The 19,881-nt window shown below is 41.4% G+C and overlaps 1 protein-coding gene across 2 annotated transcripts; it reads right to left on the minus strand.

Moving 5' to 3' along the window:
* Positions 1-1,976: 1,976 nt before the first annotated feature.
* On the minus strand, positions 1,977-16,009 carry LOC145443045 (5-hydroxytryptamine receptor 1A-beta-like). Of its 2 annotated transcripts, none has more exons than XM_080321028.1 (8): positions 11,369-16,009; positions 7,086-7,274; positions 5,925-6,066; positions 5,220-5,300; positions 4,257-4,327; positions 4,107-4,192; positions 3,897-4,048; positions 1,977-2,602 (listed from the first exon to the last, which is right to left on the minus strand). In XM_080321028.1, exons 1-8 carry the CDS (start codon positions 11,602-11,604, stop codon positions 2,375-2,377), a joined length of 1,185 nt encoding a protein of 394 aa, XP_080177154.1. In that variant the 5' UTR covers positions 11,605-16,009; the 3' UTR covers positions 1,977-2,374. The 2 variants fall into 2 exon arrangements, with proteins under 2 accessions (XP_080177154.1, XP_080177153.1); XM_080321027.1 differs by having other exon boundaries at positions 4,257-4,399; positions 11,369-12,191.
* Between the last annotated feature and the right edge of the window lie 3,872 nt (positions 16,010-19,881).

The raw sequence follows: 19,881 nt of genomic DNA on the forward strand, positions 1-19,881 counted from the left end.
ATCGGCGTTGGCCATTACCGCGCCACGACGCACCAAGACATATAAAGTAAACCATGTAACTTATGCGACTCCAAGAAGTGTGCCAGAACGATCGACAGCAAGAAAACCTTGGCCGAAAAGGACTGTCCTAATGCTGACCGAAAACTTCGTTATATATACAAAATACTGTCTTGGCAATCTGAACCTCCCAAGACAACTCAAATACCATCCCTCAGGGAAAAATTATATGCCAGTGAAGAAATACCAATTTGAAATAGTGTGCGTCCTTTAGTTTCCTAGCCTACGTTATGCCGATTCTATATTTTTTTTATATAGCAGACTGGAGATCACGAAATAACATCCTGTCAGGGATTTATACCAACGGGCCCTATAGTTTCCAAGAAACCTCACTCAGCTCTACCGGTAAATCTGATTACCTGAGCAGAGAGGATAAGAAGTTGATAGCAATATCTTTGCAATTCCCGATCTTATTCACCGATTTTATCAAGAATTTTCGAAAATGTTCGCGCTTCGTGCTGGCTCACTCGGCAGTAACACTCATTTGCTGGCAAAAGCGAACAAGCTGATGTGGGGTAGGTTTATCACCCTATAGGAGTCCAAGAGCCAAGATTTTTTTGCGGGGCCTGACGAAGTGCTGTTTCGTTCCGGCCAACGGGTATACGCCCTAAGATGTTTAATTATAATATTGAGGCGTCCTACCTTTTTAAACACACCTCACTCAGCTCTACCTGTAAATCTGATTACGTCAGCATGAGAGAGGATAAAATTTGATAGCAATGCAATTTCCGATCATATTGACGGATTGAATCATGAATTAAGGAAAATTTTCGCGCTTCGCGCGTTCAGGCCAGAAAAGCTGACCCACGAAACGGCCCTCAATGTAGATGAGATGTAAGTAGCAATAAACAGCGAATAGCCAGAAGTGCGGTTCATCAACATATGGGGGGCCCAAGACCAACGTTTTGGGGGGGGGGTGGCGAAGTACTGTTACGGCCCTGCCTACATAGAAGACTAACGCAGTTATGTATGCGCTGAGCTACCCTTTGCGTTTTTACCAGGATTGATCGTGACGCTCATATCCATGGTTTGCCCTTCGACGATTATCCCCGTGTTTGCGCTTCTGGGGCGCACACACGGTCGCTCACATTTCGACTATGTCTGCTCATGTCTTTCTCTTTACAGATCGTGTCAATAAGGAGCGAGTTAACCCAAGCGGATGATGTATATGCTAATTCAAGATCAATCTGGCTTTTGCGGCGCGTCTGATATTTTTGTGTTCCATAACTGATAATACTTTTCTCATGCTCGGTCAAGTGGACATCCCGCAGTTGAACATGTTTTGTTATTGTCTGATGTTCGTGGTCCAATTTGGGTTTTTGATTGACAGGCTACCATCCAGTTTCAGCTCATTTCTATCTCTTGAGTGTGTACACCGCAATTATGCTATGCTTTCAACTGATAAAATCGTTCAATGAACTAAAAAATGAAATTGTAACCGCAATCGCGGCATCCTTTGACTATATTAGCTTTGAAGGTTCTCTAGATTTGTTTTGATACAAGATAGCGTAATGGTGAAGCGTCCTGCTTCTTGACCGGTAGGTCGTGGGTTCGATCCCCGGCCGGGTCAGACCAAAGACCTGATTGGTAACACTGGTATCCATGACTTCCCTGCTTGGCGCTCATGCAGTACTGGGATAGCATGGAGGGAGGGGTGGTGCATGACTTAGAAAGCAGTACAAGGCTATATCTGCACCTTCCTTGTCCAGCGGCATATGCAAATCATGCACTCATGGCATGCATATGCACGGATCTTGTGTATGTCTATCATGAGTCGGTATATATGCCGCAACAACGCCAAGGACAAAAATAAACTGCGTCCTTTCCTTCCTTTCCTTGGATAAATATTTCCTTTCTTGAGATTGTTCCTGTTTTTACTCCAAATTGCGCTAACCCGCAAAAGGATCACGCGAAATGAATTGATTTTACCAAGAAAGAACTCAATCTCCATGAAGCACAGAGAATATTGCCAACACCACGGGTGTGGTTGACTTATTAACAGTTACATGCACGTAATTTAAGTCGCCAGCACTAGCCTATATTGTCGTATGTTTTTATGCAGTTTTTATTCAATACCGCCGTGTGATCCAATCCATGCACAGTTGATATGAAGCAATAGTGCTCCATCCTGAAATCACTTCGCATAACTTATCGCCGATATACTTCGGTTGAGATTGGTTGTCCCTTTCTCTGTGGTCAAGTGATCAGACTATAGTCAGCTGATGCTTCAGCCGAAAATGCCTATTTCGTGGTAGCTACTAGCTAAACGAGTGTGTGCTGGCAACGAAATTGTAGATGTATCACGCAGCGCAAAAGTTCATCTTTTCCTACACCACATTTTCCTGAAAGCATCGTTGAAGTCTTTGTTCGTGTACGCGTATATAACCGGATTCAGAACCGAATTGATATATCCCAGCCAGTTAATGATAACTTCCACTAGCGGCGGTATTGAACAGGAGCAGAAGGCGATCACAATCTCCTTTACGAAAAATGGGAGCCAACAGACGATAAACGCGCCGATAATCATTCCAAGGGTGAGAAGAATCTACAAAAAGTATTTTGAAAATTATAGTAATGACGTGCAATGTGATAGCAAGACGCCGATGATCAACAACGATTAGGGTTGCATTCAAAACAAAAATCAATTTGAAACAAACATATGGAAAGGAAAGGAAAGTACGTAGTTTATTTTTGTCCTTGATGTTTTTTTTTGCAGCATATACACCGACTCATGATACACATACACACGATCTGCACATATGCATACCATGAGTGCATGATGTGAATGTGCCGCTGGACAAGGAAGTGCAGATATAGCCTTTACGGCTTTCTGAGTCATGCACCACCCCTCCATGCTATCCCAGTAATGCATGAGCGCCAAGCAGGGAAGCCATGGATACCAGTGTTACTAATCAGGTCTTTGGTCTGACCCGGCCAGGAATCGAACCCACGACCTACCGATCAAGAAGCCGGACGCTTAACCATTACGCTATCTTGTCGGTCTTGTCGGTCGATGTTTAAAACAAACATATTTAAAACAAGGCCCTTGTATATAACATGTTTTTTTTATTATTATTTCTTCAAGCCATGACGTCACGAATATTCAATTGCGACGTCATAGTGGATTGACATTGACAATTGAAAATATATGGCATATATAGCTCCTTTGACGAAATATCTACGTACGATAGCTGTTGAACCGACTATTTTGAGGGTTTCAATCATCCCATATCGTATACATCGGCTATTCGGGACGACTTGCACTAGATATAGTTGACGTATATGATATGGAATACATGGATCCCTCGAAATCATTCACATACATCACGCAGTTATATATAACTGTAATGGAATGAATGATGACCGGCGACCGTAAAAATGCTGCAGGACAATGTGGTCCAGGTAAAATACCTTCAAGACAGGGGTCAGAAACCTTGTTTTTCAAAGGAGCCATTCGCCCGATATTAGTGCCAACATCTGAAAACTTTTTCACGGCAGTTGTGTTTATTAAATATTAAAAATTTAAGTATATTATTTCGCATATGATTGAGATTGCTCCATCTGTGTAGGACTGAACATCCGCAAATGGAAAACAAATAAATAAATAGCTAAATAAATGAGGTCAACCTCAACATAATATTTTATACATCGCACAGCAGAGCTTTTTTGCAGGAAGTATATATAAAGGTAGCCGTTACAAGGTAATCATGGCTAATGTCTAGTTAGACTAGCGTATTTGAATGACCAACGTAATAAGTGAATAATTTCCGCGCGTTTCATGTTGCGAACACTCATTAGAAGTCCCTCAAGCAACTATATCAGAGTACCTATATGCGTACCCTTCGTTCACGTTTCAGTCGCACTCTAACCGAACTTGTTTCATTTGTGCCACATGAAGACTCTATCGTGTCTGCTTCGCTGCAATATTCCGGTACCGAACATGAAGAAGGCGTCTCCGCACCAGTAATTGTGTTCTGTGCTTCTGGTGATCCTATACCAAAAATGCCATCGGTTATAGGGGAGTCATTTCACATTTAAGGATATCTTACGTAGGCACACCATAGCGTCATTTCCAACTCCTTTGCATTGCTTTGTCTTTGAATTGGTAATACTTTCGCCTTGCGCAGTTCCCTTTCTGAGTGTGAAATATTGTTGAATTTCTATTAAATTGATACCGTGTACAATACACCCTTATTTACTTGCGGTGTTTTTTCTTTTGCGACGAGTGAATGCCTCTTTCCCTTGCCTTTGCCCACGCGATTTTGGCCATCTTTGTATAGATTATGAGAATTACTAGAAGAGGCGCGTAGAAGGCTACCGTTGTGGCAATCACTCTATAAACCTTGGACGTGGAAATAACAAAATGAAGTCAATGTATAGGACAGTGGTCCGTAAACAATTTTTAAATGGGGTCAGATTTAGTGATGTGAAATGTGTGCCGATCAACCATTGCATACTGCCCGGCCTTCATGACATGGACACAAACAGATTTGAACACAAACAGAACATTTATACCTTGACTGTTTTATTTACGCTTATATTGGCTTCTAATAACATTTCCGTGGTTCGAGTAAGGCATCATTAGGAGTTGAATGTTAGCGGTAAATACAACAGGAGGCTACATTTTAAACTTGACACACAAGCAGACAGCTGATCCTGTTCCTATGCGTGAAGATTGGCCGCAATGCGCATTGCATGCATGCGCTCGTACTGTGGCCATAGTCATTGTACACGAATGTAAATGGTTGGACTCCGCTCCCGTCGAAGGAAGGCGTGTCCGGTCAATACCGAGAATGCTATTACCGAGAAGGACAATACCGAGAATGGACATTACCGAGAATGGACACCACCTAGAATGGACATTACCGAGAATGCAATTTATGCAATGCAGGCACGTTATGCATATGAACAGGTCGTGTGTGTGCATCACGGCACTGCCACATTCGGTAACGATTCTCAGGTATAAATTTCTCGACAACGTCCATCCCAGTAAGCTAGATTCTTGGCATTGGCCATTCTCGGTAATGTCCGTTCTCGGTAATGTCCATTCTCGGCTATGTCCGTTCTCGGTAATGTCCATTCTCGGTAATAGCATTCTCGGTAATGTCCATCTCGGTAATAGCATTCTCGGTAACAGTGTGGAAGGTGGTATGGATAATTACCTTGTTGGTGACAACATGACAGTGTAAACTATCTGATGCATCGCTCGTACTCGAATTGCCAATGTCTCTTGTAGTACTGTTCTGCAACCACATATTTAAATTAGTGGTTATTTCTAGCGAACTACGATGCGTTGCTACATTAGAATTCGTGGCTAATTCAACACGAAAGGTTGGAATAGCAACGTGGGCTTGACGCAATCAATAACGATATGTTTCCCACTGCAGGTAGTAATGTTGTAGAAGGCATGTGATTTCTTGCACATATGACTTGTAGGAGGGAGTTAAAGTGAAAACAGAGACTACCATGCTCCCACCTGAAGACCACAGATCGTTTTGCCTGCTGGGTCGCGATGTAGCTATAGAAATAATATAGCCTGGTAGTAAAATTAGTCTCAGCCGCGAAGTGCAATTGCGTTGTGTATCGTTTATTTTTATAGTGATATCTACGTGGATGATGTCATGATGTCCAATCTGGCCAATGTCGCTCCGCAAAATTACCTGTCGACACGTAGCTTCATGACCAAGGACCATGCTTATGACCGATGCAAAACGGTTTCTCGGGACTGTGTCTGGAGAAAGTATTGTCCAGGGATAGCCTATCTAGAACTAGAAGTTCTAGATAACCGTGGTATTGACGCAGACTTAACCGGATGTTTTGCCACGGTTGATGAATATGATTATGATTACAACAGTTATGAGACTTACCGTGTTAGTCATCGATCCGAATATTAGAAACGGCATAATCGAAAGTACACTTGCCAGTGCCCACAGGCATGGCACAAGCGGCAGTACCGATCTAAGAGACACTGTTTTGAAGGCATTTCTTATGTTGGTTACGCTTTGATACCTGAATAGAAAAATTGTTATGCTACAATGAATAATACAATGAACAAAACTTAATTAGGTTGTAATTTACCGCTTCAATTCAATACACAATAGCTATCCACCAGGGGTGGGCTGGGCAGACCTTCTTCATGCGCGAGCCACATATCAAAAATCTTAGCAACAGAATAATTAAAAAATAATACGAGTTTATGACGTCAAAAGGAAATGTAGGCTATGGAGTGAAGTTTATAAATGTGTGGTGATACGGTGGATAGCATGGACCAGAGCCGGATTTGATATCCGGCCGGATTTTTACAATTTTGGCGGACCGGATCGGAGCCGGATCAGTACTTTTTCTGATACGGCCGGAGCCGGATCGGAGCCGGATCAGTACTTTTTTGATAAGGCCAGAATCTTTATGGATAAGCATGACATTTGTAACTAACTAAATAACTACCAACCAACAACACGCAAGTAACAACCCAGCCAGTGCGAAAAGAAACGAGCCATATTTCTAATTCCACGGAACCACCGTACCGTGTTGAGCCGGATTTCCGGCAGGACTTTTTCATTTTTGGCCGGAGCCGGATCAGTACTTTTTCCTGATACGGCCGGAGTCGGATCGGAACCGGACCAGAGAATTGGAAAACCGGATTGGAGCCGAACCAGAGAATTTGTCGATCCGCTCCGCACTACCATCTGGGCTGTAAGGAGTTTGAAATTAGGCTGATATGACGTCCGAGCAGTGCGGAGCAGTTCCTTCAAGTGCTGATGAAAGTTAAAGGAATATTTCAGCTTGGCAATCTCGACGTTTTCTTGGCCAAACTATCGAATGTAAACAATTAACATGGAATGGCAACGACCGATTTTGCAGCTTCGTTGCGCTTCGCTGAGGCGGGGTTCAGAATTGTTTTGGGACAGCGACTGTAGGATTTCTGGCAACCCAAAAGTTATCTTTAAGAGGGCAGCATTTACTGGTCTTGATCGAAAACTACTTTGGCACCGATTCCGAAAATATAAATTGAAACTGTAGAATCTTACCTTACCCAAGCTATCGCGCACAGATGCAAGATTGAAACCGTGCAGCAGCTTACATCGAGAAAGATAAATACACCACAAAATATCGAATTTATCCAAGGAAAAGAACTGGGATCTTCCTCCTGGAATACGACGCACGCTGCGAACGGAACTACAATGGCGGAAACTAGTAGATCTGCGACAGCGAGTGACCTGGAATATGGAAGACGGATGGCGAACTGCTGCATAACAACTAACAAGTTGGAGAGAAAAGAAATGCATTCAGCGTCACAGGAGGTAGGCGAGCAAACGGAAGGCAACTTTACCACCCCCAATTTTGGCTATGGGGCCTCGTTGTTGAATAGTTTTCGCCCATGTCTGGAATTTTGTTCAAAATCTGTGACATAAAATACGTAATGTATTTCAGATTTCCACCGATTTATGTTCCAGACCGTGGAGTCATTTTTTCAATCTTATTTTGTGTTCTGCAATTCAAATTAGTTTGTACTACTTCATTCATTTCGCATCATGCTTAAAACTGCAGCATTTGTCATAGATGGTCATTGGTCAGTTTAGTTATATCTTCGCCGATGTTTGTGAAGATCTGGGACAGTTTGGATGGCTTGGAACGAAATAAAATACGGAGAGATATATTGACGTTTTGCAGATCCTGGAAACCAGTTATGACTGGGATATTTAACGGCTTGGTATCTGGATCTAGTATAATTGTGACTTATGACCAATGTTCCCTCTAAGCTTCGTGCGCATTGCTGACGAAGCCTGCGCGCACAGAAAAATGTTTGGCGCGCACAAACAATCCAAAGTGATGGCCTTTTTATATATTTCTGTAGTCACTGTTGTCCAAAGGACCGCGCAGTGAGTTGGTGAGTGCGCGCAGACTCGTGAACAATTAGAGGGACCATTGCTTATAACTAATGATTGACAGAGCGGTGTTCAAGCGGCGACCAAATACAAGATTATGCTATCACGGTATCAGACGCTGTTTTTGAGGATATTCATTTGAGCACCATTATCCTAATCCTATCGCCGGTACCAGTACCATTCTTGCAAATCTATCTGGGATCAGATTTTATACTGCTCTACAGAAATAGTAGGGCTGGGCACAATGATTCGAGTACTCGAATCTGAATCGAGTATTAATTTCAATGATTCGAGTCGAGTAGTAAAAGACGATTTTTTTCAAGTATACTGATATTATACGCTCCTCGCAACTGAAAGTTAATTTACTAACGAGAATTATAATTTCGATACAATTTTCCACTGAGGAAGCCTTGAAACCTTGATTGCCCGTGTCGCAGCATTCGAGACATAGTATAATGCGACGAACGTGACCGGAAATATCACATTTCCGAAGTCATGATCAGCCCACAACATTATGAAGAAGTGCAATGAAATCGGTATGGTCGAAAAATTACGAAAGTATCTTCAATTTGACGGATAACAGCTTGCATTATGTTCTTTATGTTGGCATAAAAAGTACACATTTGAACTTTGACATATTACATTCTGTTGTGGCGTCATAATAGGTGATACTCGAATACTCTATACTCGACTCGAAGCGTAATACGTGATTCAGGATCGAATCATTCAGGTATACTCGATATTTTCCAGCCCAAATTAATAGTTTGGAGTTGATGTATTCCATAGTCACTATCGTTCAATTGATCCATTTTATGATAAAAGTATTTTGCGGGCAAGGATAATCCTAAATTATTCTCGTCCCCAGGGAGCAGTCAATACAATGATCGAATGACTAATCCACCAGTTTTTTCAGTAGACGTATTTCTGCATACTGTCATTTATCAAGGTAATATGGATGTTGTGAATTTGTTCCGGAAGGCATTCATAATTTGCATGCTGTGCGCATGGTGGGGGTCATAATTGTGATGCCGGAATTGGTGTACGCTCTACTTATACGTATAAATGGTCAACAACGGTAGTAGGACAACAGAAATTGATAAATGACATTGTTGATCCACCTAACGAGTGAACTTGAGACGCAAAACAACTTTGTTTTCGTTGCGCACGTTCCGATAACGGGACATAAATGAATTCGACATTGTGAATGACATTATTTTGCACTATCAGATTCTGCATATTGATCGAATAATTTTGTATACGCCAACGGTGGCTTTTATGCTAGTATGTTTTGTTTTCCTGTAGTTCTCCTAGATTGCATTCGATAAACAGTTTCTATATCGTCATAACTTGACAACTAGGACTGGTCACATTGATTTTCGAGAACTCGAATCTGGGTCGAGCATTGATTTTAACTAGTAGAGCATTGTCAGTCAATTTTGCCGAGAGCTGAACGCCTCCTGTGACTAAGAAATATTTTTTCCGTGATAATAATTTTTTCGATAATTACTTATTAACACAGAATCCACTGCATGCGACAAAGGGCTGCGCGTCTTCATATACACTACATTTCTTCTAAGTAGTGATCAACTCGCGGCATAATTATGACGATAGACATTGACGAAATCATTCCCGATTAAATTGAACTGACAATATCATATTTGTGGTTGCATCAAAGGTATGAGATTTTCAAATTTCCAAGACGTGGATGACGTCACATTGAGGGATACACGAAAATTCGATTCGACTCGAAGCGTGGTACTCGGCTCACAATCGAATCACTCAGGCACTGAATTCGTCAGCCCTAATCACGGTTTCATCTAATCTGAATGTCCATTCTGGTAGTTGAAAGAATTATTTGGCAGTGTTGGGATGACTCGAGTCATGACTTGACTCGAGTCAGACTCGAGTCACCTTTTTTGTATGACTTGACTTGACTCGAGTCACTTTGCTAAAATGTCTTGACTTGACTTGACTCGGCGCATCAGAAATGTGGATTGACTCGTGACTCGAAGCACAATTCACGAGTCAATTTCAAGTCATCATGTATAATCAGTTTCGATAAAAATCACTGTATCTTGCATTTGTTCAGATTGTTCGTGAAACGCTGGTGTAACCCGTGAGAGCGATCAACCATTCAATGATCGTGCGTTATACTTAGCCTCCATTGTCCTCTCACAAATATATTGACCGCAAGCGAAGTGATCGAAGCTTACAGCTTACGTTGTCGTAGACTAGCATAGTAAAGTAATTTTATAGCAGAATGTAAATTTCTGTTCTCCGTTCTTACCTTAACCAAACTTCTTGTTTTATTGATATTGAATTCGAATACAGTTTACATCGTCCTCAACCGTTGGCGCAGGCTCGAATTGTGTCATATCAATTTGTAAATGGGTAATGTATTACATCTAATCAATTCGTTTCCCATTCTCTATTTTGGCTGGTGACTATAAACTGAGGCTATGCAATTATACATACGTAGTTTAGCAGTTGTAATCATATGTGAGCAATGCAGCGCCTTCTTGGTGTGTATATTTAACTCTATATTCGATCACTCAATCTGTATTTCAGACAGTTAGCCAAATGCCATGACGTAGCATACCTCATACTTCGAAAAGGCAACTTGACTTGAAATGTGACTTGACTCGTGACTTGACTTGACTTGACTCGACTTGACTCGAGTCACCTCCTTCACAATCTTTTGCGTGCCATGGTCCTACGGCATGTATCTAGGTCATCTTGGCATTTCTTTTCAATTTTATTCTTGGTTGATTTCAGACACACTTTGGCTATGTTGCAACAGTTATAGTCTTGAACACAAGGCCAACGCAAAGTTGAATAGAATCGCCAACCTTGGTCAACAAAATTGGCTTGGGAAAATCGTGTGTCAACTAAACAGACAAATGGGCTACCGCTACAAGATTGGCTCACACCAGCGGGGAGCTTATAATATATCATAAATATTACGGAATGCGATTGAAATATAGAAATTAATATTCCATTGTTTAAGGTTATCATGGCGCTTCAATAAAAAGATATTATACGTGGTCGTTTCGTACCAGTTTTCTTACACATCCCACATCAACACCTCCCACCGCTCTTAATGATTAGCGTAAAATTGGCTGTGTCCGTTTTGAAGTCACTGAGCGGATTGGATCAAGGTCCAACGCTCTAACCTTCGGAACGTAGAATTGAATTAGCGATAGTTGGAGTAACGCATGACCTACATAATATTGACTTGTAACTTCAGAGTCATTCTTGGTCGCTTTTACGGCCGCATTTTAAATCTGACAAATCCATTAAAAACTGGTTATCAATCTATCCCACCAACATGAGACCGGCCAAATTCAACCACCGCACGCAACCCTTTCAAGTCTACATCCTGCTCGACAAATTGATGACAGAAAAGGTAATAAATAATTACTAACCCAATCAGATAATCGCTTTTAGATTGCAGCCGTCGACTCTGGCGAATAGCGACGATCACCATTACATTTCCGATCGTTCCGAAAACGACGTGCACCGCTACGAATATCCCAAAGACAACTGCCATTGACCGTTGTTGCGACAATTCGCCAGTACCTTCCGGGGAATACATGTGCGACACTAAAGTGGCATTGAACATCACGGTCGCATTTATATCCCAAACGTTGGTGGCTTGCATAATTTAGTACACTGGGAACGAAAACAGATGCAGCTTGTTGATATGATATAATCCAATCTTGAAATCAATGATACAGGCACGATAGTCACTGTGCCGAATGGCATTTTCTATTAACACCTGTACAAAATAGCGCAGATGCCGATTATGCATACTTTTAGACGTATATGGACTCATTTATAGGAGTCACTCATGATAAAGACAGAGAGCTTCATTCTGAAGGATTTCGCAACGAGCATTAAACGCGATATGCTGGGGATTGCGACGTGATTGCGACTTGCGAGGGAATAACTCTGCTCTGGCACCGCAGTCGCGATTCCTCGATCCTTGACACTCCGAATACGGCATTCTCCTGCGGACGCATGCAGCACCGCCATAAAACTTTGTGAATCTGGCGTTACAGGTCTCGTTTGCGCTCATTAACACTTCCCGTTTTTTTTATCGAGAAGCGCTATCATTTTAAGCACCGGAAGGGACCAGGAAACTACGCAATCGCGCATACATATTCTTAAAACTTTGAGGCCATTCCGGATGTAACAGATATGCTGACCGCTCTAAGGTGCCGTGGAGTGGAAAATAAATATTAGCAGTTCTCGAGTACCGGTGATTGTTTACAATCTGTGTTTACGATAAGCAGTGAAATCAATTACCAATATCAATAAATATTGGGAATTTTTTTATAACAAACCGCAACTAATTATGTTATAACTGCTACAGTGCAAACATTTCCATACTAGTTTCTGTTATGTTGATATAACAAGTGGGTACTATATTACTCAATAAATTTGATAGAATGTAATCCATCGCATTTTTTCCAGATTTGAAATACCCACAATGGAGAAGTGAATTTATGAATACTTCTAGGGATGGTGTGAACGCGAGGTTCACGTTCGTGTTCTGTGTGTGAACCTCGGAAATTTAGAGGTTCGTGTTCACAACAGAACCTTGGTAGGTTCTGCACTGTGAACCTTTTGGTAAATTGTAATTTTCACTCCATTATAAGATCTTTGGCTCAAATTTATTGCATTTCAACTGCGGGCCACTCCATGCATGGTGCTGGCAGCATAAAAAACCAACGCTTAACGAGCATGCACCATGCACCTCGACGACCTTAAAAGTTTTAGTTGCCTTGTTGCAAAAATTTTCTCGGAATAACCAGCTTTCCGTTTGTGAATATTTAGTGACTGCGATGTCTGCTGTGACCTTCACCCGCAATCACACAACATCACGAGCGATATACGTAGTCAACGAATGATGCTTATTCAACCAATCAATGACATTGATATCGTCTTCTGATGTAAAACATCGAACGGGCGTACGGGGTCAATCTATACTTCATATCTTTACTGTATCATTAAAACCAAATCCGTGCGATTAAGGTGCTTGCTATTGCTGCATAACTTGTTGTTGTTTGTGGTATCGGTAGCGAGTATTGAAATCCGTTGTACACTCTGCTCAACATCGATGTAGCAATAGTCAGACTACGAACACATTGTCCGGTCTTGCTAAGACCGTTAAGGCGTAAGCTTATATTCCTTGGTAAGTCCTCGTCGAAATTGTTGGCAAAGCGACGGAATGTATTGATTTTACGCAATTATTATATCCTTTGATTACCGCTGTTGATACATTTAGCGACGTTTAGAACGCCGATATGTACTTCAGCATTGTGGCATTATGTGGATTGAGTCTTCGCTAGGTATCGTGTACATTATTATAGGCTATCACTTCATTGGAAGATAGGGTTGGAATTAGCAATATGACGTCACGTGACGTCACGAGGTTCACGTTCGTGTTCACACAGAACCTTTCAAAAAGGTTCGCGTTCACACGAACCTGAACCTTTCAGAGGTTCACACCATCCCTAAATACTTCCATCTATAGATGCATATATGCACCGCTGTGGGAACCTCGTTAACCATTCCATAACTGATTTATACGGAAGACAGTGTTTCAATAAGGGCTTAATGAAATTGTGGGAATGAGCCCAAATGCAGCAATGACGGTGGACAGATGGATTTGATAGCGGCTCGAGAATCGACCACGCAGTGCGCCGCATAACCGAAATCAAGTCGGTCAATCTGATTCAGTCTGAATAATAAATTCTTTAAAGTCCCCTTACGCCGATTTAACGCACTTGAAGAGTTGGAATCGACTTTTCCCAGCGGACGGGACAGCGCAGAAAGAGATAAAAAGGCATGGAGGGAATCGTTTCGTGTCTTGATGATATAATACACGGTGTTTAATTCCCATCGTCGGCCCCATGCCGAATACACAGACAATAAACTCTTTTGTGTTGACCTAATGAGCACGACAAAGTGATCATGACTCATCATTCAGTATAGTCTATGATGTCTGTAAAGACATAAGGCCAATTCCGTGATTATGAGATAGTAAAAAATTGCTTGGTTGTTATATATATTTCGTTCGCAGACGATATAAACCAGGGGTGGCCAACCTTTTGCCATTCACGGCCGCATTTCAAATATTCATGTAGCCTACGGCCGCATTCCAGGTCATATAGTTTTAATGAACTAGCTGGACGCCAAATACCCATGTTAAAATGTCTATGTCCATTTCCGGTACACTCCGGACTAGTCTATTGAATCATGTCGGCTTGCTACACGCACCGAAGTCGCGAGTGGGCAGTGGTCAATTGGTCAATTGGTCATGTTATGGGACTGTTGATAGTCGCGATAGTCCAGATTCACTGATGAATTTTGTCATTAATATTAGTAGTTTCACATATTGCTATCAAACATCGATCTTTTCGCAGCACATGTGATCAGATTCACCGACAGAGTCGATGGAGGGGGTGTTTTCAAAAATTTAGGGCAAGTTATAAATGATGATGTAGCTTCGGCTGTGCCAATTGTTATTTGTCACATTGTTGCATGCTGTAATTTCTTGACCTCCCATCAGGAATGTCGGTATAGGGAGGAGCACACGACTCCGAGTTGGTATTTCTATGTTTTGCGCCTCTGCTGTTCGCATCTGTACCATGGTGATCTGATTGCAAAGGGCGCTTATACTGAAATCGAAAAAAATGATGTCACATTGAATCGCACGCAGCGGGAAGAAAATTTCAAGATAATTAAAATCTCTCATGAAACCGGGAGTCAATTCGAAAATTCAAATTGCATGTCGACGGCCGCCAACACATAGCCTACTAATTGAATTAGTTGTCCATGTCCACGGCCGCACAATTTTCCTTATACGGCCGCAGGTTGGCGATCCCTGATATTAAAAGATTTTACATACTTCAGTTTAATATTGAATAACTGGATAAATGAATTCCTTGCGGAATAAAAGTGCTGTGCCTAACCTTGTCGCAGTTCGTAAAATGCTTTTCGGTTTTGTTCCATATTGGTTTGCGGACGCCTGATCATTGCCGTCCGTAAATGATTTTTTACCATTTTGGGATTATAGGTGACGTGAATGTAGGCCTAAACGTGTTTTAGAAAGTTACAACAACAATCCATCTTAACGAATTATTACTGGAAGCTTCGAAAAAATTATTTCGGAAATCCGTCAAACATGAGCTCTATGGATATAGGAGTCTTTTAGCTGTGTGGCTGCGAATAGGATGCGGATAACAGCATTACTAGGCCACATAAAATTAGCGACAAGTACCCCCTCGCTATATTTTACCGCCAGACAACACAATAATTGACCGATGGTGTTTGAGCGAAGAAAAGAGAGTACCATATCTTTCGCTCGTGAAATGATTTTAGTCGAATATACTTCCATACAAAGTGTTGTCCGATTGCTCTTGATTGCGAACAATCCGGAGCCCGAATAGGACTTATTGGTATGTATCTAACGCGAATCGAATGCCGTTAACTATCAGCAACTTTCACGAAATAACTATATGCCAAGAACATTTTACATATCCACACGTATACCGTTATAGATCTCTTAGTTCCTACATATATCCTCGTGTCGTGTACGAACTCTCCATAAACCATACCGCTATCTAGTCTCGATCTACTTTCCGACACTGTCCGGGAGGTGTCGTATCACGTTGTCGCAAAATTATCGGCGGCATCGCCGCGTAGCCTACGATAGCTTTTATACTGAATACTTGACACATTACAGATCAACTTTCCTCTGAGACTCTTGACGGACGAAATCGATACAGCTGATTTCTACACTTTAAAACGGGAGAGACGACTGACGCAGTCAATCTATGCTGACAGATGCTATCGCGGAGTCGCGACGTAAGATCAGATTACGTATCTTGTCCGAAGTGACATGTAGCCGTACAAAAAGTAATATTTCCTTCCAAACGCACACGGGGTGCTTAACTCAAACAGTCTATTCAGGCGGCACGTAATCGTCGCTTCATTTCACGCTGGTACAATACCAAACACAACAAGCATCTTTGAGATTTTGTCCAAGCGTCCAGCGAAACGATAAGAGCATATCCGAATTTTGTGTATTTCCGTCGTATATATAGATAGTTCGAAGAAACTAGCGTCAATCTTGATAATGACGTAGCGTATTGTTGGCAATCCCATTCAAAGTTTAACGATTCAACTATGACAAAACGCAGCGTGCTGTTTTTACGTCTCTTCATATCTACTATTGTTTTGAATAAGTCTCAAGCTATATCTATATACACAGTATAAGTACGCAATAAATTGGTGATAGTTGATTCTTAGGAAAGAAAGGATAACTACATGGTTGCTTACATATCATATTCGATTTTCTTTGTTGTTGTTGTATATCTCTATATTTATTGTATAATATATGTTACGATCACATTAAAAACATCATCAATCTACAAAAATTACAACATACTCATTTCGCAGATAGAACGGTGTATCAATTACAACATCAATACAACGAGAAAGACTTTTTACAGCCTGATCCGACCATTCATTATTTCAGTCGTTTCTATTCTCTCCATTCTAAGTTTGTGACGCAACCAAACCGAGCGAGTATGAAATAGAATAGAGGTCGATTCCTCGTAACTTTTCGAATATGTCACGGAGGATTACGCAACCGCATATATTTGCGCCAAGCATATAGCCAATATGCTGCACAACACTCAATTATGAATACTAGAAATTGTTACCGTGAATGTATTAAACACGCAAGAGTGGTAGATGTGAATAAACGCTCTGTTCTTCTTTTGTACATCATGCATACACCTTTTAAAAGAAGCATTAGGTTGGTCTTGGCTGTAAATTGCTCATATAATTCTTAATGCAATGCTGTAAGTCCGGGAGTATCTATCTACTAACTATACACAACAACTCAAAACCCCAACATATGTCTTCACTTGTACTGCCCAAAGTTCCTTGAATATCTAGCCGATTGGCTGTTGCTAGTCCGAAATTTGACATTTCAAACGAAGCATTTACATTGATACATCAATTCTTACATCTATCCGAGCTTTTCACTCGACTCTTCTCGGAAGCGACCGTCAACAAATGGGATGAGGGAAAATCGAAATTCAAAGATGAAATTTTGACACGGGATTGGCGGAAAACAAAAACGAGAGTTGTACAATGCGCATTGCACTAACGTTCGCTACTGATGAGAGTTAGTCGAAAAGCTTTTAGCGAATAAATTAACAATATGAAGTTATTGTTTCGCGTTATTCTGAAGTTCTGTACCACAAATCACTTGTGCATTGCACAGGGCACACTACGTGTATAAGGTATAATACATAAACGAGAGAAGGCAGGGTTATTGTTCTTATTTCTGAAACGACAGACTAGGTGCGTATAACCTGCTGGCCTTATGCACCACGGTCAAAGATTATGTACACTGTACAGATATACATCTAGGGATGCATTTAAAACAAAAACCAATTTAAAACAAACATGTTTAAAACAATTTTTTTTAAGCCACGACATCACGAATATTCAATTGTGACGTCAAGTGGATTGACATTGCCAATTTAAAATACAAGGTAAATATAGTTCGTTTGACGAAATATCTGTACTATTACTGTTGAACCGACTATTTTGAGCAGTGGTTCTCAACCTGGGGGACGCGCCCCCCTTGGGGTGGGCGTCAAACATCTGAAAGGGGGCGCGAAGACGCGGTCGACTTAAAAAAATTTGCGCGCTCCGCGCGATTTACCTCCAATTCACGTGTGTTTCTCTATATATAGACTTAACTTCATATTTTTTAATTCTCTCATCAACAGTCACAACCTTCCATATGCCATCAAACAATCTTTTAGGGTTGTTAGCATCCCGGTTGGATTTTGTGATATGACGATAAGGGGGCGCGAAATTTTTCACTATCATAAAGGGGGCGTGTCTAAAAAAGGTTGAGAACCACTGATTTTGAGGGTTCCAACCATCTCATATCGATATACGCCGGCTATATCGGGTGGTAATTGTCCGTAGGCCCATAAAACATGTTTTTTGGAAAGCATTTACAAAATTATGGCACGATTTTACAACTAAAAAAATTGATTTTTTTAAAAAGGCCTTTGTTTAAAACACTGTTTAAAACACCGTTTGTTTTAAATGCATCTCTATATGGACCGCGGTCAATAATGCTGAACAAATATGAGATTGCAAGAAATAGGATTTCATCACTATAAAAATTAAAGTGCACGATAAGGCACGATAAGAAATACAATCAATTATTTTTAATTTTTTAATCTTGATTGTATTTTTGTATCGTGGCGAAACCTTATTTCTTGCAATTCCATTTTGTACGCCCTTATTAACCGCGGTACAAGGTGTAAGGTCAAACATTAGATTACCAAGAATAGAAACAAATCTTAATTGGCTTTCCACACATATGACGGATTACTCGGTGCTGAACCACATATATAGTTTCATTCCGATCGATATCTTCTATAACTTGATCGCCTTGACTATACCTGAACCGGTCATTTTTCTATTATGTTAATCATGATCACATTTCGTTCTATCGATTTTGATCTGTATATGTATGTATGTATGCATGCATGACATCCGCTCAATTTTTCAATTATTTGTTTACCGCGACTGTATGGAAATTAAGTATATATTGGGAAATCAGAAGTTGATGTATTTTGGCACTCTTCGCAGGCCCATGGGAGTTTTCACGCCTATGCAGCCAGGTTGCGGCTTGTATATTGCTCCTTGACCGACAAACCCATCCTTAGTGAGAAAATATCAATAATAAAAATGATAATCAATTTCCAATCTTTCCCAACTTCCCTGTTTCAAGATTCCAGAATCTACAATATTGATATCGTTTAGCGTATCACTTTATGTTACAATATTATAGGTAATAGGCCCGCATTTGCAGTACCTCGACCACGTGATTAGTGGCGCATAGCAACGATCGACTGGTATCAGCAGTCGTTTCTATGCGCATCGCGAATTGCCAATCACGTCCTGCAAATAGCATATCGGTATTTGTCTCTCTGTGCCTAGAGCAGTGGTTCCCAACCTTTTTCGACTCATCGCCCCCTTTTGAAGCTCCACACCGATCATCGCCCCCCAAATATTGGGAACCGAAAAACAAATTTTGGGCTTCCTTCGATTTCGTGCCCCCACCCCCAATTGGGGGGTCTGGGGTGCGTTAGTTACGGTCCCGACTCCAATATAGCCGTTTTAACGCGCCATCGCCCCCCTATCGCCCCCTTCGTTGTTTTCGTCCCCTATCGCCCCCTTCATCCGTTTTCGCCCCCCTATCGCCCCCTTCGTTATTTTCGCCCCCCTAGACCGCCAAATCGCCCCCTGGGGGGCGATATCGCCCACGTTGGGAACCACTGGCCTAGAGCAATGGTTCCCAACGTGGGCGATTTGGCGGTCGAGGGGGTGAAAATAACGGAGGGGCGATAGGGGGGCGATGGCTCGTTAAAACGGCCATATTGGAGTCAAGTCGGAGAAATGACCTTTTTTATCCAACTCACGAAAATTTAGTTGTAAAAGTGTAATTTGGAGGTCGAACCGAAGAGTTGTCCTATTTTTTTTCAGTCAACTCGCCGGTGATTACAGTTTGTATGCCAATTTTTCGGTTCCCAATATTTGGGGGCGATGATCGGTGTGGAGCTTGGGAAGGAGGCGATAAATCGAAAAAGGTTGGGAACCACTGGCCTAGGATGTTCATTGTTCAATGAACAATCTCATTTTGCTTTCATTTGTTATGTTTTTTTAGTTTGATGACATCATAACCACAATTCCATCAGTGAATTCGACTTTCTATTTCCGCTATTACTGACGGTTGCTAGCGATGAGAGTTGGTCAAAATCCTTCGAGAAATCGTTTTTAACCGTTGGGCCACAGAGCTGTTTGGAAAATTTTGAAGATGGTTGAAAAT

The sequence above is a fragment of the Botryllus schlosseri genome, chromosome 7 (assembly GCF_051294905.1).
Source record: "Botryllus schlosseri isolate E-star chromosome 7, Bs_hap1, whole genome shotgun sequence".
NCBI classification, from domain to species: domain Eukaryota; kingdom Metazoa; phylum Chordata; class Ascidiacea; order Stolidobranchia; family Styelidae; genus Botryllus; species Botryllus schlosseri.